Raw genomic sequence first — 23,038 nt, 5'->3', positions numbered from 1 at the left:
GAGGATTCTGATTGTACTTCATGGTGAAATAAATCTAATTACTTCTATGCACATAAATTCTGTTTGGAATTAATTATCGATGGAGCAGCTCAGAGTTTGATCTCTTATTGACATTATAGATTAGATCAAATCATCTAAGACTGTCATGAATTCCTTTATTAGTTGTTAATGAACAGATAACATCAGATCATCTGAAAAGAAGAGACACTGGTGTATTAAATATGGATTAATTTTATTACAAAGGAACATTCAGAACAGCTAAATGAGGCATGTTAAATTAACAGGTTAACAAAAACAAGAACACAAATTTACCAGTTTCACTGTTAGAAATGATTAACTGATGCACGGGGGAAAGATTTAGGTTAAATAAAACACAAACGATTCACATTAAAGACACAATCTGAAATTTTGGGGATCAGGTTTTGTGTTCTGAAGACAGACAACAAGACAAATCCCCAAACGTGTGGACTGCTTTTTCAAATAAGAGCTGGTTCAAGTTGATCGTTACAAAGAATTTAAGTACAACCTTTAATTATAAAGAACACAATTAAGCACATTAATCACAATTAGAGAAAACAGAAGACAAATGCTGACAAACTGACCCTGAGTAACATCAGTCTTACTTCTGTAACAGACTGTCAGAGTCAAATAGTTCCAGTTAGTGAAGGAAATATGGCAATAAAAGAACCTAAAATAAACACTAAATCATTTAATAATTAAGCTTAAAATACATAAATTTGTCCAGTTAGTATCAATGGCAGTAGACTCTTGCTTTCATAATATAAAATCTAAGAGATCATCCACAAGGTCAGTGCAGTTAATACATAAATATATGATTTTTATTGGAATTCTGCCCTTTTGTTAATGAACCCGGGCTTTAAAAGCGATGGAGTCGGCCTTGAGTTAACATCTTCCTTGAATGACTAATTTCAAGGTCAGGGTCAATTTTCAGTGTCAGTGCGTCGCTAATTTAAGAAAAGAGTCATGTTGAGGTGTTGCTACAGAAAAGCACATGGAGTGTAAAATAGGAAAGATACTTGTTTTAAAAAAAAAACAACAACAACAACCAAAAAGACGATCGACAGAGTTTATCTGGACCCTCTGACATGTGGTTGAGCTCGTGCATGGAAACACTTTAAGCTTTGCAGCTTAAAAAAGGGTCTAATTAACATATTTTCAAATTAATTTTAGATCTCAGGGCTTCCTGAGACTTTACACCGGACACTATACTGAGCATTTTCATGTTTTATGTTTTTTTGAGTTGGTTTTTACATTTTAAAACAAGTCCCCATCTACTTCAGCTGCTTAGGAGGATGCTGCAATGCTGGAAAGTCAGACAATAGACTTTCCATCAGCCTGAGGGAGAAGAGATAATGACTGAATTTCCATTTTTGGGTGAACTGTACCTTTAAATGTCCAGTGTGTGAACTACAGTACATGAGTGAAGATTTCACTGACATGTAGGAGAGAAACAAGGTCAGTAAAATAATTTCACCGTGTAGAAGAACTGTTTTGGTCCTCTGGTGTCGTTTCCTCGTGAGAAACATGACGAGTACAAGTTATTTACAGCTCACGTCACCTTTTAGACTTTCATGTGATTTCCTCGATAAAACGATTTCATCGCGCTCTGACATCATTTTGTGATCACAGTTCTTATAACAGCGGGACATGACTACTTGCTGGTTTACGTTTAAGACTGACGTGTTCGTTGTGCTCTTTAACACTGTCTCATTTTTGTTCTTCAGAAAACAAGTGATCAGCTTCAGTCATGTTAAAACATCCTGTGACGCTCTTCATTCATCTCACATGAAAGCAGCGCAACTCAAAAGGTCTTAACTCTGAATTCACTCTTGTTTCCCATTTCCCCTCTTTCCCTCCATCTGTCTGTTTCCATCTCATTATTTATTCAGTCACTTCCCTTTCCTCCGCTCCCTCATCTTTTACTTTCTTTCTCTGTATGGCGTCTCTCACTCAGTCTTGATGGTTTTGTGTCTCCAGGGGTAAATCAGCTCCCCGACAAACAGCTTCTTGATGAGGGCAGCCCACGAGTCTTTGGGGTAACAGCTGTAGGTCGGAGTGCGATACATCTGGACCACTGTGCTGAACTTCAGAGGGTTAATCTGAGAAAGAAAACAGTCAGACATTACACCGACTGTCAGAACAGACATGGAGGACATTATTTTTGCTGGCAGAAAAGAAAAATCTACTTTTAGATGAATAAAAAATGTGTTTGTGTCCCAAAAGGAGTAACAACATAAGACATTTGGCCCAAATCTTTCAGAATAAAAGTTTCATTTCACAGCATTAACTGACAGGAACACTTAAAGGAACAGTTCACCACAAAAATTAAAATCAGTCTTTACCTCCTCCCTCCATGCTGATGGAAAATCAGATCAAGTTTCATAGTCCACAAAATATATCCACACAGCTTGTCCAACGTTTTGAGAAGCCACGAGATCCCAAATGTTGATGTTATTTACACCCTTTTAAAATTTTAAATCGTCACATCTTCACAAGCTAAAAGCATGAGCGCTCACCCCGCCTGCAGTCGGTGGACGAGCACGACCTCCCGTCGAGGGTTTAAATAACATCTTTTCAAATCGATGTGTGATCTCGGGCTTCTGGAGACTTGGACGAGTTTTTTTTTAGCAAATTCATGTTTGTTGTTGTTTTTTAGTCTTGAATGTAACACTGTTTTGCTGTGAAGCTCCAGAAATGTTTTTTTGGGCTATGAAACTTTTTTTTTGTTTATTGGCATTTTGATTTAAAGATACAGAGTACATTAACATACAACATGAACTTCAACAACCCCACCCATCAAGCATCTCAACCAACAAGTTCCATGGAGAGAAAAATGAGAAATAAATAAATGGACTATGAAACTTCACCTGACTCTCCATCAGCATGATGGGAAGAGATAATGACTGAATTTTTGATTTTGGGTGAACTTTTCCTTTACATCTCACACAGACCTACTTTACGACGTATAAAATCAACATTGGAGCAGTTTCTCCACAAGTCATGGGGTTAGAGAAAGGAAGAGTTTGCCATCAGGGTAATTAGACAAACCTCAACTGAACAGAAACAAAATGTGATCCCTCACCTCCATCAGCAGGTGAAGGGCCGTCCCAGGCTCCTCACACAGCACCCTGAACTTCACTCCCTCTGAAAGTTAAATGACACATCAATGAGAAGATACTGAGTATGATTTTAATTGGGCCATTCACCAAAATTCCAGACATTCAAACGACCGGCGGATTACCCTGGATTATTATCATTATGCTGTCATCTGTCTAACCATTCTTCCACACTGATTACGTATGAAGTCATTATGTGGCTCAACATTCAATTTTGTCCTAAATATAAGCAGCATAGTTGGTCTCAAAGATCACATAGTCCAGGAGCCAAAACTGAGACTTGATGGTGGACTTCAGGCCAAAACCAACAGCTCTTGTCATGGATTATATTGTTGAGATGCAAAACGGTACCAGGATCCCAAAAATACCAACTGCAAGTGTCACTCTCTTGAACAGGATTACACAAATACAGTTAGATAAGACTGCAGCTAACGTATTTTAATCCAATAATCATTTAGTCAATAAAATGTCTAAATGATCATCACAAGCTTGTTTTGTCTGACCTACCGACTCTTCTTTTACTGTTATTAATGAGAAAGACAAGTGGAAAATCCTCATATTTAAGAAGTTGGAACCAGACAGTGTGTAACATGTTTGAAAACGTTTTTCTTTCGATCGACTAATCATCGCAGCTCTAAAGTGGACAGATGATAACAATGACTCACCTGCAAGTCTGTAGGGCCGAAAGATGCGGAGGCCCACGGCGAACAGAGGGAAGGAGTTCATAAAGTCCACACTGAGGTGGAGGACGCCCTGGAACAGAACCACCACCAGCCGCAACTGCACAACAACAAGACACACAAGGGTGAAAAACTCCTACTGGACACAATCAGAACCGGAGTCACATTAAAACTAGTCTTTAGATTTTGTAAAACAATTGGAAAAGGGGCGACACAGCGTTAAAAAAAAAAAGGTTTCCAATCTAATAATTTATAAATTGGACATGTTCCATGTTTGCATTAAATTAACAAATTGAAGCAGCATTTGAGGATTTATTCACACAGACACTCCGCCCAGAATCTATTTATATCCATCCAACACACCCACGCAGATTTTAAAAGGTAGTGAAGGAGCCAGGTCTATTTCTGTCTCCGTCACAGGAATAGAAACTGTCGTCATCTTAAATTCATGTCAGTTATCACGGATTCCGACGTGGACAAAAAGCATTATCGCCGAGAGCATGATGTGTATTTTCTTCCTCGTCCATCTTTGTAGAAAAGCCTGAGATGAGCTGGAAATGTTGATATGTTTCAACATAATATAAAAACCTTTCTATTTCAAACTCCATTATTCCTCCACCAGAGATTCAGTCCTGGTCAGTGTGAATGCAGCTCTGAAGAAGCATTTACAGGACTGTAATTTTCCTGATAATTCTGAGAGGAAGTTTAATGGCAAGAACATCTGGTGGTTATTATCAGGATTTACAAAGTTCAAAGTCCAGAGGAAATTTTCCCTGGAAGAAGTTTTCCATTTCAACAAAACATGAAGAGAATGTAAACAAACAACCGACCAAACAAACAAACAAATAAATAAATAAAGGAGGAAAAATCCAAATAATTCAATATTTTTGAGGCTTTCTTTGAGGTGAGTATGATTCATCACTTCAGTCTTTCTAGAATCCCGTTTCAGAAGTGATCGTGGTGCAGAAGTAGTTTCTGATTAAAACGTCTTGACTTGTGACTCGTCTCACCAGAGTGAAGACCAGGTAGTAGAGAGCTGTGGTGGGCAGCAGGAACAGCAGGACGGTGAACAGCAGCGTGCCAATGAAGAGCTGAAGAAACACGAACATTCACAGTAAACATGTGTGTCTCTGTGATGATGATGATGATGATGATGATGATGATGACGATGATGTGTGTGTGTGTGTGTGTGTGTGTGTGTGTGTGTGTGAGACCTGGTCCAGGTCGTAGGAGCAGGAGTCCACCCTCTGCCGCAGGACGTTCCACTTCTTCCCTCTGAAGAGCCTCCAGAGAGACGAGAGGCCGTAGATCTTCAGACAGTACAGCCTGACAGACAGACAGACGGACACGAGTGATGACGTGCAGAAAATTAGAGCAGCTAAATGATCGTTATCGAGCTAAACTGCAAACCTTCACCCTATTAACTAAATGTTCCTGCTTAATCAAAAAATAATGTGTCTTTTATTGGAATTTACAGAACAATAACAACTAATCAACATATTTCTTCTATCCGATCCTTCCTACAGAGAGAGAAGCGTTCTAAAGCTAAATCTGCAGTACAAGAAAAGGTTTAATTCAAAGTGAGCTGTGATCGCAGCAGGAGATATTTTTAGGTCCAGTCATACAGATTTAATAAATCATCTGACAAAGGTCCTCAGACTGAATTTAAACTCACACTCGCTCTTAATCCAAGAGCTGTTGGAGCATAAATATGTGACAAGGAAAGTGGGTAATATTTCATTATGCACCACAGGCGAGGGAGCCAAGCTATCTTTAGAGCAAATGCATAATTTAGTCAATCCTCTCTCCTCCAGCATCCAAGACTATTATCACAGTGTTCAGCCTCCCATCACACCACGCAGCCATTAGTCCTCCCGCCTTAAATCACATCCAAATTAAGGTGAGTAACAGCCAGGATATAATAATATTAATAAATTACAATATCACCAGATTTATGCTTTAATCCATAACAAGAGATGTTATCAAATTAATGAAGACTAATAAACAATACAAACGAAGAGGCAGTTTAAACTAAATTTAGATCTTTCTGAACCACTAAACTACACAGAAGATGTTTTAAGCCATTTTGAGTTGAATGGAAGTTGACGAGACCTCCAGACTTCTGGGTCAAGGACTGCTGACCTGTGTCCCTTCAGTCTACAGCAGTGGGGTAAGAGGTTAAGGTCTTGTTCGTCACACAATATGACATCCCAGGATGCAACACCTGTCATTACCACAAGTGATTTCTCAGCTGGTGGGAAACAACAAACATAAATGGCGTCCTCGTCAGCTGAGCTGTAACGTTAGCTAGCTTGGTTAGATAAACTCCTGCTTCATTCTGCCCGGAGATATGGAAAGAAAATAGTTCCTACATGAAACTGCTCACAGCAAGTTCTGTGGATTATCTCGAGTAACCGGGTCAAGATTTAAAGTTTTTTTTTTTGCTTGAGGCACCACAAGCTGTGCATCATCTACTCCCTCTCCACAGCTGACAACTTCAAAACTATGCATCTCACACCAAAACAGTCTGGATGGATCAGTAACACCACAGGTAAGAGGATTCCATCAGGTCCAATACACACCAGGAGAATGTCATACTCATAGATTTTTAGGTGATTTTGTTGCTCTTTGGCGATCTGATTTGTGATCATCAGCTATATGAATAAAACTGACCTGATTACTCTTCCACATATATTGTCAATGACTGTCTAATCCTCAAAAGAGCAGGAGAAGCAGACATCCTCAGCAAACTGTCTCGAGGAGCAGAGTGTGCACCAACTGAGGCAGAGTGAAGGAAACAACTTGAGGCACTAAATTATTTTATACAAGCGTCTGACCCAGTTAAGCAACTGTGTGCAAAACAAAACATCCTGTTCTGAACGTCAGACTCTGGTGATTTAAGTGTTGTCGTACCAGTTCTAATTGAAGGGATAATAACAGTGGTGTTCTCTGCTTTCTTTAAAGTGACAACACATCACAGACGTGTTCGATGTTTGCATGACTTCAGAGATTTGAATCTTGTGGGTGTGCTGTGCTAAAAAAAGCTTTTTCTGCTGATGTTTAATCTGAGGCTCATTTCCTAAACCAAGCTATGTTTTCTGTTTCACAAGCATCGATTCACAGCGAGCAGAATCGTGATATATCTTAAGAGAAAGTTGCTTTGACTGATCAGCTCTACCCTAACCCTAAGATTTATATTTCATATTTCAGTGTTACAGTGTAGTGTTGTAATTAGTATTTTGGACTAAAAAGGGATATTAAGTTAGTCGGCCCATCCTTCCATCACAAAAAACTAAATCTCAGGGCAGATCGCCATGAAACCCCGAGAGGAAGATCATTTTAAATGTTTTTCCAGTTGCTCTCCTGCTGCAGGTAGAGACACAATAATGATGAGTTTGTCCTCCAAGCTTCACTCAGAAAAGTTAAGCTAAGACTGTAATGTATGGGTCAATCAGGAGCTGTAATTTAAATGTCTTTACTGCAGCAACAGAGTACGAAAATAGGCTGAGGAAGACGCCCTCTGCAGGAAATCAATAGAACCATTTCACACAAATCCACAATGAGCTCTAATTCAATACTACACACTGATTCTCAGCAGTTTTGAGTTTGTGTGTTCAAATGAAGTTAAGTAATCGGTATACAAACTACAAACATTATGTTCCATGCACGGAAGAAATGGAAAACATTACAGGGTTGCAGGTTTTAAGGTTTACTGTGCTGATATAAAAACTGATGGTTATATTCTAATTTCACTGGATTAGTGCTGTTAAAACCATACATTTCAAATTTATGTCAAGTTTTTTGTCTGTCAGGACATTATATTCTGCAAAATTACAACAAATCATTCTGTTTTCATCCCCTTAAGGATGATTGTATCCGACGATAATGATAATAACTTAAATACAATGATATTACGATATATTCTCAGACAGTACTAAAAACAACACTATCAAATCGTTTGCTGTCTCTTTAAGTCAAATTTCAAGTTGCAGTCTGATGCTGCATCTGATGACACACCATCAAGTTTCCTGTTAGTTCACAACAATTCCTGAAATATGTTCAAGCTGCGATTTCCTCCTTTAAGACATTTTACTAATCAAAGAAACAACTAGTGAGCCTTGCATGCAAGAGTCCTGCACAGCTCATCTTTCTGGGAGTGATAATCATTAGCGATGCTGCCACCGCTGTGCAAACAGAGCTTACAAATCACTTTCATGAAGAGGGCAGTGCAGTAAATTGACACCACCAGACTGCTTTCATTAGCTGTGAGTAATCAGGAGTTAGCAGCAGCCACTCTGAGGACAGTCTGTGACTCTATAAAGAAATGACTTCTTTAACCAAAAACACACAAATCCCACAATAATGACTAACATGCTCCTCATACTTCTTCAATATATCCACTGGTTGTTTGTTTCATAGCAGTGAAAAAACTGATCTTAGGTTGCAGTTGCTGGGCTCTCACCTGGCTCCGTAGACGTAGAAGCAGTAGATGTGGAAGGTGAGTAAGGCGACCATGTCAGAGAGCAGCGAGAGGGCAAAGGTCAGACCCAGGCAGGCTGACAGGCCGCCGTACCACAAGATCCCCTCGATGAAGGGAGACATGAGGTGGATGTAGCCTGGATAGATAGATAGATAGATAGATAGATAGATAGATAGATAGATAGATAGATAGATAGATAGATAGATAGATAGATGAATCTAAAGCCTCTAGGAAGGCTGGCAGCAGTGTTTTTTTATGGTCAGATACAAACTGAGAGAAAGTGTTTTGTGCTGCGACTCACTGATCCAGAGGTGAATGTGGTAGAGGAAGAAGCGGCCCAGGACCTGATCCAGGGCTCGATTCATTTTCAGCCCTGCAGGAGCTCCCATCAGCCACTGCAGCAGTTCATCCAGCTCTTTAGCCACATGCTGAGGAAGAACCCCAGAGTTTAAAGGCAGGACAAAGAAATCTGACGTCATTTCAGTTCTTCACACTTTCCTCAGAAATCAGTAGACACAATAGAGGCTTTTTAGACTCATTGTCTCAAGATATCTCTTGACTTCAGGCAGTAAATATTACATTTTGAGGCAGTAACCTTTCAAAAATGACTTAATAAATTTACTATCATGGCATCCTGTCCTTGGTTCTGCCTTCAGTTTTTAAAAGGAGGTCAGAAAGTTGCTCATCTTATCCTTTGAAGTGAGTCATGGTGGAAACAAACCAACAACCACGGTGGCAAGAATCTGTGACTAATGCAACATGGTGACTTTCTGAAAAAATATTGTCAGACACACTTACATCAGCTGCAGGCACCAGTGTGTTGGCCAACATGGTGATGTGGTTGTCTCTGTAGAGCCACGAGATGAGCAACATGCCGAGAGCCACATCGACCAGGAACGACACCAGGATGTTTGCTTTCCTGCAGACAGACAGACATGAGGGAGAACAACTAGAGGTTAAATGTCTCTTTCTTTTCTTTTGTATTCCACCATCAACACAAAACTTCCACTTGCACACATATAAAAAAACAAATCAGCTGGTTGCTGTTCACTTGATAGCAAGGTGTAAATATGTGAGTGTCCACAAACAATCACCTCATGAACTGTGTGTGTCCGGCGGCCGGTTTTGCTGAGCTGATCGTCCTCATGTGTTCGGTTCTGTAGCTGAGCTGGACGCAGGTCGACAGCTTACTGGACAGCCAGCGCAGAGGGTAAAGACTGAAGATCCTAAAGGTGAAATATAAAATAAAATAATCAGTGTTTAGATTAAATGTAGAAATGCTGATGTGAAGAACAACACAAATCATATCATATAAGTCCGTCATCGTCAAAAAATTAAACTTCATCAATATTTGGGAGTTGTTTTAAAGTTTTACATCAGACAGGAAGGTTAATGAACTAATTGTTGGTTTGGGTCTCATCACAGGATCTGTAAGAAAATACAGAGCAGTGCCTTCTCACCGGATGTTACAGATCCAGGTCCATATGGAGAGCAGCCAGCTGATGAGCAGGCAGAGCGGTATGAAGGCCTGTTTGAGCAGCTCCACGATGATGCTGGCCTCTCGACCTTCAGACTGCCAGTGTGTCGACTTCAGCGGCCCGTCGTCGTATCTGTCCATGAAGAAGAGAGGCTGGCTGTTTGCCACCGTCTGGAACATCTGGACCAGCAGAGCAGCAGCATGTTAGCAAAATGTTTTCAGTATAGCAGCCTCTATTAAACAGAATTGAATACTTTATTCTAAATGCAGTGCTCAAAGAAAAAAATAATCCTGACATCCTTCACAGGACATCAGCCTGGTTTCCCAACTGTTTTTCATGTTACATAGGTGATAAAATTCAGCAAACAGGAAGTAAAAAGAGCACCAGGGCCTCGGTCTCGTACCTGTCTCAGCTCAGATGGTGGATCAGTTTTGGGGTCAGGAACTCCGTTCTGGATGGGGTGAAGCTGTGACAGCATCACCTTCCTCTGCTCATAGTGGACAAAGATGATCTTTTCCTCCCCCTCCTGCTCTTCTTTATCACCTCCAGCCTCCCCATCCTCCTCCTCAACATTCTTACTCTTCTTCTTAGTCTCTTGCTGAACCACTTTTCCATCTGGTCAGGACAAAGATACATTCATTATCAACTCAGCTTTTCAGGAAATCTATGTACATTAAAACCCAAGAAATGAATAAATAAATTCTAACAATGAGATTATATTGCAAAATCTACCTCAAAACCTGTAAATTGTTAAAGCCTGTCCTAAACTCGCCCGGCTGTAACCTCTAGCTGTCCTGTATAAACCAGGTATGTATCATCCTGACGGTCTTACTCTGATCCCGGTTGAGGACCTGGCAGGTAAAGCCCATCTTGCCGACCTCACGGTGGATCTGAAGCCAGCGTTTCTGGGGGAAGATGGTGCTGAGGTCTCTGAGGAAGCTCTCCATTCCCTCCTGACCTTCCTTTGGTAAACTCCATGAGCCCAGCACTGACAGTTCCACCCCACTCTTGGCCTGCATCTAGGTGAAAGATGAAAGATTGAGGAGTGCAGTGAGGAAGATGGAGACACTGACAAAGACCACACTGAAGCAGCATGTCTTAACTGTTATTTTGTGGGGGATAACATGTTCATTTTTGGTTCATTTTTAACAAATCTAGCAAAAAGATAGGACACCTTCAGCTCTCAGCTGAGAATATAAGGATTCAAAATCAGATTCAAAGATTTAATTTTTGACTGTGACTCAAATGTCAACAATATAAGTAACAGAAATCCAGACCTGAGAGGACACAGAGGTCTGCCTGGAGTTGCACTGACCTGCTGGATGTACTGTTTGACCTGTCCGGGGATGAACGGGTAGTGGATGACAGCCAACACCACAGCAGAGTCATGGCCGGAGATCCAGCGGCCGACCAGCAGACCGCTGTCCGCCCGGTTACAGCACTGCGGGAAGAAGATCTTCAGCACCATGACTTCAGCTCAGCGTTCAGCCTCCTGCAGCTCTGATTATCTGAGAGCGAGAAGAAAAAAACATCAGATTAGGGGACCACTACATTTTTTCTTATTGTCCACAAAAGCCAAGAAAATACCAGAATTAACAATATGTTAGTCCATCTCTCTACTCTCTGATTTATAAGCCAAGTCTATGGCTCACCTGGTTCCTCCTTAATATTGAAATATTTTAAAATACCTCACAAATATTTTGTTTTGTTTCGACAGAAATATATCTTCTACTGCCTCATGGTTTTTCCAGTTGTGAAATCCTCATGTATGTCTTAAAAACGTAATAAAAGTAACTCATACCTGATGTATGCCGAGTGGAAGAAGGGCTTCTTATCTTTCATAAAATATCACATGCACTGCGATTATTTTGACAAATAAGCGCGATCGCAAGCAAAAATAATAAAACTGGTTGATTTTCACACGGAGTTTGGTGAACAGACTAGACGGTTGACCTCGCTTCATGCCCTTCAAATGTCGAGTTAAGGGTGATGTTGTGGCAACGCATAAAGCCCGAGGCTCGATTACCATTGATGTCAGTGACATTAAGTCGATAAGCAAGCTAACACAGGAAAGCAGGTTAGCTGTAGTGTTAGCTAGCGAACAAAAATGTGGAGAATTATCGATAGAACGGGATTAATTCCCCCGACATTCATTAAAAATCATCAACATTTGATTCCGTTATTAGACTTACAGATTCCTGCTCCAAGTTAATAACAGTTCGTTGACTTAAAGTGTTATAACAAAAATCAAATTTAGTTATCTGGGTGAAGCTACAACATAGTAAAGACAATAAACTGTTTGACAACACTTAAAACACAGAACGTGTGTGTGAAACTCATTATTTACCTTCTTAATCAGCAACAGGGGCTGTCACCTTCCATTTGTAACGTCGACTAGTTAAGTAGCGAGCGGCGCCATATTCATTGTTGACAGTCCTGTGCTTAAAACGCTCCGGTGAGAAACAAACGTTTAACTGTATGTGCGTTCCTTTGGTTTCGACCGTTACGTAAACTCAAAATATTAAGGTTTCAGATAAAGAACTGAGACAAAAACTGTATAAACGATTTCCTTAAATGTGTTTATGTTAATGTGAGATTTTTTTCGATTCAGTTTGGTCTCTTTTATAACCAAGTGATCGCCGGAACAACAGTCCGTTCCTCACTGTGGCCACTGGAGGGCAGTAAACACCCACGATTCCAGATACAGAGAACAAAATAACTCAGCATAAGTAAATAATCGAAATAAACTTCCGGTGAAATCTTTCAAAACTAACACAATACATCAATTTTGTGAGCAAAGCATCCGTTTATTATTATGGATTATTTATTAACTTATTTATGCTTTTCATTCAATTTTAAAGTTTTTCAGTTTTACAACTATTATCACATAATTTCACATAAACAGAAATATAAAAAAAAAAATCAAGAACATAAACTGAATTAATAGTTATATTATTAAATGCTTAGTTGCCATTAATTAATTTAACTGATTATGTCCATACTGGGTTCATAACTCCCATTTTTCCTGTTTAAATTATTATTGGTGAAATAATCAGAGCACTACAGTACAATAGAACAAACAAACAAATAAATTAATGAATAAATAACAACCTGCTTGTTCCTCAGCAGTAATGTCCAGTGTGTGTTTGTGCTGCTGCTGCTATCAGAGTTGTTGGTGAATGAGGAGTTGGCCCAACTGTAAAGACATTTATCTCCTCCTGCAGTGACACAGCAAGAAAAGAGCGGGAAGAAACCGCCAACAGGCTAAAAATAATAATAATAATAAAAACATATTGTTGTCTGCTGATTAGACATTAAAATACATTTAAAGATCACACTTTTTTTTGCAAAATATTGGTATTTCATTTCAAGTGTTGGACTAAAGAGTTATCAGACATTTTCAGCATTTAATATCAGAATCAGAATCAGAATCAGAAAAAGCTTTATTGCCAAGTACGATGTTACACATACGAGGAATTTGTTGTGGTGATGTTGGTGCATGCATCAAATAACTATTAAGTGAAAATATAACAAATTAACAATATAAACTATTTAAAGAATAGAAAATATAACAAATTAACAATATAAACTATTTTAAAAAGTAGAAAATATAACTATACAATATAAATATATATACACAATCTGTTTTTTTTATTATTATTTGGAAATTGAAAATAATACATTATAAACTTTATATATGTTTCCTCTTCATAGTGTATATCATAGTTTGAGTGTGGCAATATATTACTATTGTTTCCGTAAGTTCAAAATGTTTGTATGCCGAAAAACCAAACTCTGCACACACGTCACATCTGGTGAAAAATGTTATGATTCTACATGACGTGTTGTGGGTGTGGCCAGCGGACTCCACAGCGCCCCCTAATGCCGGGTCAGGTGACCAAAAAATCTGCTTTGATCTTCATAAAATTTGCAGGACTCCTAAGTTTCATGTATATAATCAGGAATTAATTTTGAGGATTTTTTATTTTACCTCAACAGGAAGTCGGAGATCTTGAACGGCCTGTGCCCATTTTCATTTGTCCGACACTGTTAATAAGACTTTTGGATGTTCTCACGCTCATCAAATTTGTCGTGAATGTTCAAACTCATGAGTCCTTGAATTTGATACCACAGCCGCACTCAGGTGTGACACAGCAGCTCAGCTTCGCCCCCTGTTGGCTTTTTGAATTAAAGACTACATTACCCATAGGTGTAATCTGAAACGGCCGCGGTGCCTTGTGGGTAAGTCGGAAGTAAACACAGACACGTTGAAGATGGAACATTGTGATCAGAGCCAAACTTCAGACAGGGAAACTTTAAATAAAACGGATGTTTTGCGGGACTTTCAGGTTTCTTTTTTCGCTATGAGCCGCCTGGTTTCTTTTCCCTGGACAGTGAGTAAAAACAGCTTTTTTATCGAGTCTCCATTCATCTCATAGAGCGAGCGATGAACCAACCTCCATTCAAATATCTGTCTATTTATATTTTCTGTCTCAGCGGACAATGTGTTCAGTGTTACAATGAAACTGAAATGATTTCACAGTTCAGCAGATTATTCTGATTAATTCGGCACACATATGATCCATCAGCAGGTTTGAATTAAAACAAAATACCTCTCGAGTTTAGACTAAATTTGAAATAAAAGGTGGCTGAATATGATTAAAACGTTCTAATCAGCTTTTAATTCAGTTGAAAAAGTTCATGTGTCACTTACACAAACAATATGTGTACTAATGCATACTCTGAAAGAATCAGGTGTTACATGACTAATCTCATATATGATACTGTGTAAATGTCAAATTAGATTTCAGATTCAGTTGTTATGAATGTTTTGTTATTATAGTGGAAACATATGATAGAACCCCCCCCCCCCCCCAAAAATGTTAATACAGATCAATTCTATCAACACAAACACTACACAAAGGTTTAAAATAAAGTCACAATTTCTAACTGATCATTTCCACTTTTCAGTTTTTAGAAAAAGAACTTGAAAGCAACAAATCATCAGACTTGATATTAGATATTTTAAAACAGGTAAGTGTGCCGGCACTTTTCATGGTTTTATAATCTTTAAAATATCAATAAAATGATCAGTAAAGTCTCTTTTCTGTTTCTGACAGACGTGTCTTCACTCTCTGTGCCGGAAGTTTCCTCCATCGGTCAGATTCAGGAGGTTGTTTCTCTCAGAGCTCATCAGACGGGTCGGTGCTGTCAGTCTGTTTCTCAACAACATGTGTATTCATTTGTTAGTAGTTCTTTATGTTTTCGTTGGATTGTTTCCTCATGACTTCTTCACGGTTTCCAGGAATTAACTAAATAATTCTGTGCCAAATTACATTTTTATTTCCAAGGAAACACTGTAGGAAAGGTTTTGGGATATGTTGTAGAGCTAAACTATGGATAAAAATATTATTTCAACACAGCAAACTGCAACATGCAAATCACAGATGCTACTGTGATGTGATTGATGAATTAAGTATTGTGGTGCTACAGAGAAGCTCAGTTGTGGAGCGATGACTGAAGTCCCTGTTGTTTGGTCTCTGACAGCAGGAGGCAGCAGGCTGTGATCCTCTGGACGAGCTGTACGACGCTCTGGCTGAAGTGGTCGGAGCTGAAGACACGACTGAATGTTACAAGAGCTACATACTGGTACTAAACCTGCTGCACACTCATCACTCACTGTTACAACCAGCTCCTCCTGCTTGTTTTCATCCTTCTGAGTATCCCTGGTTCAGTTCCCGATCCAAAATTTTGTGAAGACAGTTTGAAGATTAAGAGACACTGGAGTTGAACGCTCTTGTCTTCAACATTTTGCTGCTGGTTTGTGTCCTGCAGCCCGGTGGAGACGCCGTCAGCCTGCTGGAGAACGTTGCTCTGATCTCAGAGGGAACCACCGGCCTGGTGACCTGGGAGGCGGCTCTCTACCTGGCAGAGTGGGCGCTGGATCACCAGCAGGTCTTCACTGGAAGGTCACCAAAACACACAAACTACCATCAGTTATTCTGTAACTAATGATTATTGTCATTGTTGATTATTTTCCCAATTAATTGATCAGTTGTTTGGTTGATTAAATGTCAGAAAATGTTGATCGTTGTTCCTCAGAGTCAAAGATGACGTCCTCAAATGTCTTGTTTTGTCCACAACCCAGAGATATTCAGTTTCCTGTTGGCAGAGAATTTTGACTTTTCATCTTAAAGAATCAATCATTGCAATTTAATCGTTGCAGCTTGATTGTTTCCCCTCATCTGTCCTCTCTGCTCCTGTCTGCAGGACGGTTCTGGAGCTGGGCAGCGGCGTCGGGCTGACCGGTGTCACCATCTGTCGCTCCTGCAGTCCGAACAGATTCGTGTTCAGTGACTGTCACTCCAGCGTCCTGCACAAACTGAGAAGCAACGTGCAGCTGAACGGTCTGACCGAGCCGACGGTCAGCGTGGAGGAGATGGACTGGACGGCAGCCACAGAGGAACGGATCAAACGGATCGGACCGGATGTCGTCATCGCTGCAGGTCAGAGTTCAGACTCGTCATCAGTTCATACAGTTTTAACTGTGTGCTTGAAAGAATAAACTTTTAAGGTGCTATTTTTAAGAAAAGTTGACTTTTGAGTCTCATTACCAACCTTGAATGATGAGTTGGCTTAATTTTTACATTTTTACAATCCCTCTGTGGTTTCTCCTCGGTGGTGCAGATGTGGTGTATGATCCAGATGTTGTAGGAAGTCTGGTGAAGCTGCTGTCAAAGATCCTGAGCTGTTCGTCTGCTGAAGTCTTCATCTGCTCCACAATCAGAAACCAGGAGACGTACGGTGGCTTTAAGCAGCAGCTCGGTAAGAGAACTCGAGAACTTGAGTTAAAGATTCATGAATGTGCAGACCTCCACTATGTATTCTGTAGCAGCTGGAAGATGTTAGCTGCTTTCTTTCTTCAGTGAACTGACTGGAAATGTTTTGTTTTGAACAGAAACGGCAGGAATCAGCCATCATGTGATGACAGGAGCCGTCAGCCACGTGTTTCCTTACAACAGAGCTTCTTCTATAGAACTGATCCAGCTGTACACGTGACACCGCTGTAGCACAATAAAGATTTTATTTACAAATGTACATCGTATAAAAATGTCTTTTATACAGTCAAGTTCCCCAGCTGGAATGAAAAGTTTAAACGCTGTGACGATTAAATGTTTTATCCACTCAAGTGATGCTGAGTTACCCTCAAAGTGAACGAGTCTCCAGATGTTTAACTGAGGATAATCTACAGACCATCATCATCATCATCATCATCATCATCATCATCATCCTGTCAGACTGAGAGAATCCTCTATCTTCACCCTACAGGACATTAAAACAAAAAATAGCCTCTCTTCCATCTTCCCAGTTAAAATGTCGAAAGTATCGGGCTCATTCATTAAAAGTCTCCTGGTGTGACCCTGGTGTCCATCAGGGAGCGGTGATCAGCGGCAGGACATTCTGGTCCCAGTTGTCGTCCCAGCGCTGCCCTCTGCTGGTGCGGAGGTTCCTCCTGAACACACCCAGTCTGCCCTCTGAACTGGGAAAGTCTGACAGCAGAGACTGAAAACACAGATCAGTCAATCAATACATTGTTTTTAAACATTCCTCCTGATTTAACATCATCACTGTGGTGAGGAGTATTATCTGTTCTCTACTATTAAAATGCTGAAATGGACAGTAACTTTATGAGCTCCCCAGTGTTACTGTAACTTTCTGCAAGTTAAATGACAAGACATACAGCACGTTTCCAAAAAAAGGTTCAACTGTAAAGAACCGTCTTCATTTCCTCTGTTAAGATTGTTTTATAAAATGTAGACTTTTACATTCATAGTAAAACAGCTTATTAAACATAACAGTTTATAACAGCCTGTTCATGAATCTGTACTTTAAGCACATTTGCATCATTCTCACTTTGAGCTGCTCTGCGAGCTCCTGAGATCCTCTGAAGATCAGTCCGTTCTCCTCGTGCTTCACCAGCTCGTGTAAACTGGAGAAGAAAGACGACCATGTTAACTGACACACACTGAAACAAACTACAGATTAATTACAAGCTCCCAAAGATCAGTTTCTGATAAACAACTCGATTCTACACGTTTGAACACATGCTGTTGAATCTAACATGAATCTGTAAACATTCTATAAAACAATAGAGACCCACAGTCTGAAGCTCTGCAGTTTGTCTTAGACCTCACGCCACACCAGCTGCAGCAGAGGTCACGATCTCCGTGTTTGTGTTCTGTAAAGTGTAACTCAGACATCCAGAGTCTTCTCCACGCTGGACCGACTCACCAGTTGAAGTGGACGGCGCAGACGGGCAGACAGCAGCCGAACATGTCGACCACCTTCATGGGCAGGTCGAGACCGCTGGACGACTTGTGGAGACAAACGCCGAGATCTGCTGAACCTGACGACACAAGTCAGACGAGTCTCATTAAAACATGAACATTTTAAATTGCATGTATGTAACGAGCAGCTCTGAAGTACAGTGTGTGATGCTGAACGGTACCTAATAAGACAGGATAGTCCTCCGCCTCCAGCCAGGGAGTGCAGATCCTCACATGCTCCAACTGCAGCAAGTCGATCAGCTTCCTGTAGTGTTCCTTCTGAGGACCTTTACCTGCACACACACACACACACACACACAAACAGACATGAGACCAGCACACACACTCAAATAAATGCTGAGACCAGTTTGGAAGCAAGGGATTACCTGTGATCACACACACTAATGATGGTAACGAAGCTCCTCCTTTAACAAATCCTTCATACTCTGTTGAGAAACGACACAAACACATCTCAGATTTTCACTCTCTGTGTTTAACAGAAGATCAGCAGAAGCAGTTTAAAACCTCTCGTACCTTCAAGAGCCTTCAGCAGGATGGAGAAATCCTCATCCTCTGTGGAGAGATAGAACATGTGTTGTCACAAACGTCTGATCGTCTCAGGACTCTGTGTTTGAGGCTGGATCAACAAATTAAACCTTTAACTACAACATATAAAGTGTATGTACATATGCAACATTAGTCAAAATGCTTTAAATAAAAATGACTAGACACGACCCATGACACTTCGCTGTAGGCTGACGAGTTTCCTGCTCATTAGCAAAACTGTTTTAAATAACAAGAACAACCTTTGTTCTTCTTTCCCACAGACAGTGTAGGTATGATTAGGTCTGCAGCTAACGCTAATTTTAACTGTTGATTATTTTCTTGATTAATCAATTTGTTGTTTGGTCTTTAAAATGTCAGAAAATGGTGAAAAACTTCGAGCAGTGTTTCATCCTCAAACATCTTGTTGTGTTTACAACTCAAAGGTATTCAGTTCAGTCACAGAGGAGGAAAGAAACAAGAAAAATATTCACATTTAACAAACTGACAGCAAAGAAGTTTAAATACTTTTCTGAACAAAATACTCAAACTGATCATCAAATCCTGACAACTGAGAAGCTGAAACATGACAAAACAAATAAGTCGATTTTTTGCGTTGTTGGTCAAGTTGCCTGGAAACTGAAACATTTACCCAGCAGCTGATTTGTGGCTCATCTGAAGGATAAACACAATGTTCAGTTTTACTCAGTTAGACTTCTTCATGTCGCCTCCTCTCACCTGTCCAGCTGGTGCTGCTCAGAAGCAGCGCCGGTCGCCCCGCCCTCAACATCACTGTGTCATCAGTGAGGTCACGGACTGAGAAAACTGTCTTCTCCACCTCCTCCACCTTCACCTCCTCTGACCTGGAAAACATACAACAGTTCAGGCGAGGCAGAGAGTGAACGTCAGGGTGAAGCAGTGTAGCACTACAGCTAACTGAGAGATTATTATTGATAAGTTGTTTTATGGACTAAAATCTTTAACCAGGGTCTGTGGATTTGAACAACACATTTGTTTGCAGTGAGTTAAAAACACAAGATGGGAGAAAATGTCTACATGTTGTTATAAAATAACGAGCTGCAGTAACTGAAGTAACTGTGAGTTTCAACAGGACGGTTTACGACTGTTGTGTTTCTCACCCTTCACTCCTGAACTGAGGATGCTTGTCTGACAGTCTCATGAAGATCTCATGCTGCAGCTTCAGCGGAGTCTCTCTGAAGATGGCGGCTGGTCTGTCGTAGAGCGTCGTCGCCCTGCAGACATCAAACAGTCACTTACCTTTCAGCTCAGAGGAGAGGGCCGACATTTAAAGCAGCTGTAATCTTATGAATAATTCAGGCAGGAGACATTTTTATGTTTTAACTGTAAGTGCTATGAAATGTGTTGTAGAGACTCTTAAAGGATGAAAGCTTATGACTTTAATGACCTGTGAACTCTTTATCAGCACCATCAACATGACAAACCTTTATTTTCTAGTTCCACTACTGTTAAGACACAAAGAAAAACTGAATAACGTGTGCAAAACAAATCGTACTTGATGCCCCAGTTTTTCTGCAGGTCGTCCTTCATTGCATTGGTAACACAAAGGTTGTGAGACGCCAGAGGGCCGAAGAAGTGCTCGTACCTGGAGAAGAACAAAACAATATCTTAAAATCCACAACTACAGATGAAAACCTGGTAAATATAAACAAACACAGATCAAGATAGCCTCTCTGTTCAAAATCAAAATAAATGACGACATCCGCCTCACAGTACTGACCACTTTGCCAGTCGCACCACTGGGTGTCTCTGGCCGTGGCTCAGGGCCATGATGGTGTAGCCGTAGTTGTGCCAGTCGATGACGAATCTGCTGCCACGTAGGACGCTAACGAGCCAAGCCACCGCGATGCTGGGCAGGCCCGGGGGATTCTGGGAAATTAACACAATCATTAACATCAGTCTGAAGAGAAAGATGGAGATAAAGTTACAGTCACTACAAAACTACCAACTCTCCTCAATAATGATTCACAGTTCTGATCATTTATTTCCTCATAAGAAAGCCACATCTCGTATGGATTTCTATAAATGTGAGTGTTGGCCATTTTTAAAACCTGTGAAGGTTTCACAGCAGTCTGGAGTTTCACTCTCAGGTCCACATGCCTACACATGCAGTCTGCACATCACAGTATTTCACCTTTAATCTGTAATCCAATACCTGCATCAGTATATGAGACTGTATCTCCATCCTCAGCAGCACATGAAGCAGCTGAAGACTCTGAATGATCACCTTCGTCACGTACGTGAGGATTTTGGGTCCCACTGATAAAACAACAAAAGCACAGACAGATTAAAGAGTTGTACTTGTAACAGAGTATTTTACAGTGTATCACTAGTACTTTTGGTAATACCTATTTACTTCTTCCACCACAGTAATCGCAGTATAACATGTTTCCAGTTACCTCGAACACCTTTCACCTCTGTTATGGGGACTATCCTGATGTTCTCCTCTCTCAGGACGTCTTGATGAGGTTTGGTGTCTAACATGAGAAAATGTCAGAGAGAAAATAAAATTTTAAAAAAATCACTTTTTCAGCTCGACTGACGTTGGATTTTTAAAAGGACTATTATTTTTTTTTTTAACTTGAAATCTAAAAAACCCTCTCGATGAGAAAGCAGTAGTCGTATCCTTTTAGACTTTTTTTAGGTGGGTTTTGGTGGGTTTCATCTGCTTTTCCTCTTATCTTTAAAAACCAGGTGACGGGTTTGTATGTATGAAACAACAGTGCAACTGTGTTTGATAAAGTTTAGATCACATATGACCCCAAACTCTTCTATTTCTTACCAAATAATAGTTGTGATTTATTTCATAGCTAATTGATTGTTGCAGCTTTTCTTCTCATAATGCTCAGTTTTACTTCTTACTGTATAAACAGAAACTCACAATGAAGCTAGTTTTATTCATCTAATTTTGAAGTGACTTGTGAAAGAACTTCCGTTTTTGCTGCTGTCACACTGTTGTCAATAAAGTTTATCTCTTTTCGAGCAGCATCAGGTGAAGTTTAAGAGACCTGACAGTCTGAATAATGTATGAATGGCAGTGTGAAGCTTTGTTTTAGTTTCATTCTTACCTAAAAACCCGACAAAAGTAACATTATAACGGTGTTTGCTGAGGGACAAGGCGTGATACTGCATCCGAGGACTGCGACCGATGTCCCCCAGTACCAGCACACACACCCGCCGGTCGAACCCGCCGTCCCGCCGCCGTAACCTCCACAACCACAGCGACAGAAGCCCGGTTACAAGAGTCAGAGACGCCGCCGGACACGTTACACCTGAACCGGCTGCGCAAAATGTCACTAAAAGCGCTGAAAATAGCGCTAATACTGTTAGCAAAACCGTGCAGGTGCAGCGTGCCGCCATGTTTGTTTGTGATTTGTGATGACGTGGGCTCAGGGGAGGAAGGAGGAGGAGCTTCAGATTTAAAGGGACCGCAGCGCTCATGAGGCGTTCAGGTCCAACATGCAGAGTGTTGTTAATAATAAAACAAAAGAGAGTCCCTTAAAATAAACTCATAGATTATTTATATCATAATAAAGTATCTGTATGTTTATTATCTCTATTTTCATTTTGGTCAAACCTCTAAAAGCCCCCCGGCTTAAAAAGTGTAGTTTTATTTAATTTTCAGTATGTGTATCATCTATGAACTGAAGTAACAAACCCTACACTGCACTCTTCAGTGTGTTTTATTCATATGTTAATTTTTTTATTTTTATTTTTATTTTTTACAATTATTAATATTTTACAAATTACCTTTCAGAGAACATTTAGGGAACCTTAATTTGCAAGTACTTTAATATTTTATATTATATATTGGTACACATTTCTGTGCGCATGTTGTGTTCATACAGTTTGAAAAAAAAATAAAGCTTGAAAAAAGCTTGAAAGTTCAAATAACTTTATTGGAATATGCAATATGCAAGTAATGGCATTAAAACAAAACAAAGACTTGACAGATGGACTTTGTTTGGGAGACAAAAGAAGAAGAAAAAAGCTTTATATAGTAACTTGAAATAAGATAATCTACAAACTAGCAATCATTCAAATAAAACAACCTGAAAAATTTGAATGGACAAATCTTTTTTTTTTCAACCTGTCAAACAGATTATGAACCAGTGTGTTTATTAAAAACAGAAATATCACTTCATATTAGTGGCAATATAGTAAAAATTGTATAAACCTTCAAGATACAGTTTATTTGAAAGAAACAAACTGTGATGAAAAAAATAAAATAAAATAAAATTAAATGTAATACAAAAAAAAAAAAAGAAAGTCTCAGAAATAAAGAATAAACTACTTGACTTTTTCTTTTTTTTTTCAGCTTCTCAAGTTTGGGATTTCGTAATTGCAGCCTCTC

At 39.9% G+C, this 23,038-nt stretch overlaps 3 protein-coding genes across 4 annotated transcripts; 1 reads left to right on the top strand and 2 right to left on the bottom strand.

Annotated features, from left to right (window-relative positions):
* Positions 1-211: 211 nt before the first annotated feature.
* Positions 212-12,269, bottom strand: pigq (phosphatidylinositol glycan anchor biosynthesis, class Q). Its single transcript, XM_037089831.1, has 14 exons — positions 12,123-12,269; positions 11,091-11,283; positions 10,608-10,794; positions 10,179-10,390; positions 9,758-9,954; positions 9,392-9,523; positions 9,096-9,216; positions 8,599-8,725; positions 8,280-8,433; positions 5,032-5,143; positions 4,828-4,908; positions 3,803-3,917; positions 3,104-3,165; positions 212-2,120 (listed from the first exon to the last, which is right to left on the bottom strand). Exons 2-14 carry the CDS (start codon positions 11,241-11,243, stop codon positions 1,968-1,970), a joined length of 1,806 nt encoding a protein of 601 aa, XP_036945726.1. The 5' UTR covers positions 11,244-11,283; positions 12,123-12,269; the 3' UTR covers positions 212-1,967.
* A 1,502-nt stretch (positions 12,270-13,771) lies between these two features.
* eef2kmt (eukaryotic elongation factor 2 lysine methyltransferase) lies at positions 13,772-16,873 on the top strand. 2 transcript variants are annotated; one of them, XM_037090138.1, is made up of 8 exons: positions 13,772-14,169; positions 14,747-14,809; positions 14,896-14,976; positions 15,326-15,424; positions 15,611-15,744; positions 16,046-16,281; positions 16,463-16,600; positions 16,734-16,873. In XM_037090138.1, the coding sequence occupies exons 1-8, from the start codon at positions 14,050-14,052 to the stop codon at positions 16,832-16,834; spliced, it is 972 nt and encodes a 323-aa protein (XP_036946033.1). In that variant the 5' UTR covers positions 13,772-14,049; the 3' UTR covers positions 16,835-16,873. The 2 variants fall into 2 exon arrangements, with proteins under 2 accessions (XP_036946033.1, XP_036946032.1); XM_037090137.1 differs by having other exon boundaries at positions 13,779-14,169; positions 15,323-15,424.
* Positions 16,843-22,140, bottom strand: alg1 (ALG1 chitobiosyldiphosphodolichol beta-mannosyltransferase). The gene is made up of 13 exons (XM_037090136.1): positions 21,753-22,140; positions 21,084-21,161; positions 20,840-20,943; positions 20,405-20,553; positions 20,180-20,269; positions 19,785-19,898; positions 19,384-19,508; positions 18,637-18,675; positions 18,489-18,548; positions 18,285-18,395; positions 18,068-18,182; positions 17,690-17,765; positions 16,843-17,338 (listed from the first exon to the last, which is right to left on the bottom strand). The coding sequence occupies exons 1-13, from the start codon at positions 22,123-22,125 to the stop codon at positions 17,207-17,209; spliced, it is 1,566 nt and encodes a 521-aa protein (XP_036946031.1). The 5' UTR covers positions 22,126-22,140; the 3' UTR covers positions 16,843-17,206.
* Between the last annotated feature and the right edge of the window lie 898 nt (positions 22,141-23,038).

This window comes from Acanthopagrus latus, chromosome 23, assembly GCF_904848185.1.
Source record: "Acanthopagrus latus isolate v.2019 chromosome 23, fAcaLat1.1, whole genome shotgun sequence".
Lineage (NCBI taxonomy): Eukaryota > Metazoa > Chordata > Actinopteri > Spariformes > Sparidae > Acanthopagrus > Acanthopagrus latus.
Note: the sequence above shows the minus strand (reverse complement) of the source record. Positions and strands in the feature narration are given on the sequence as shown.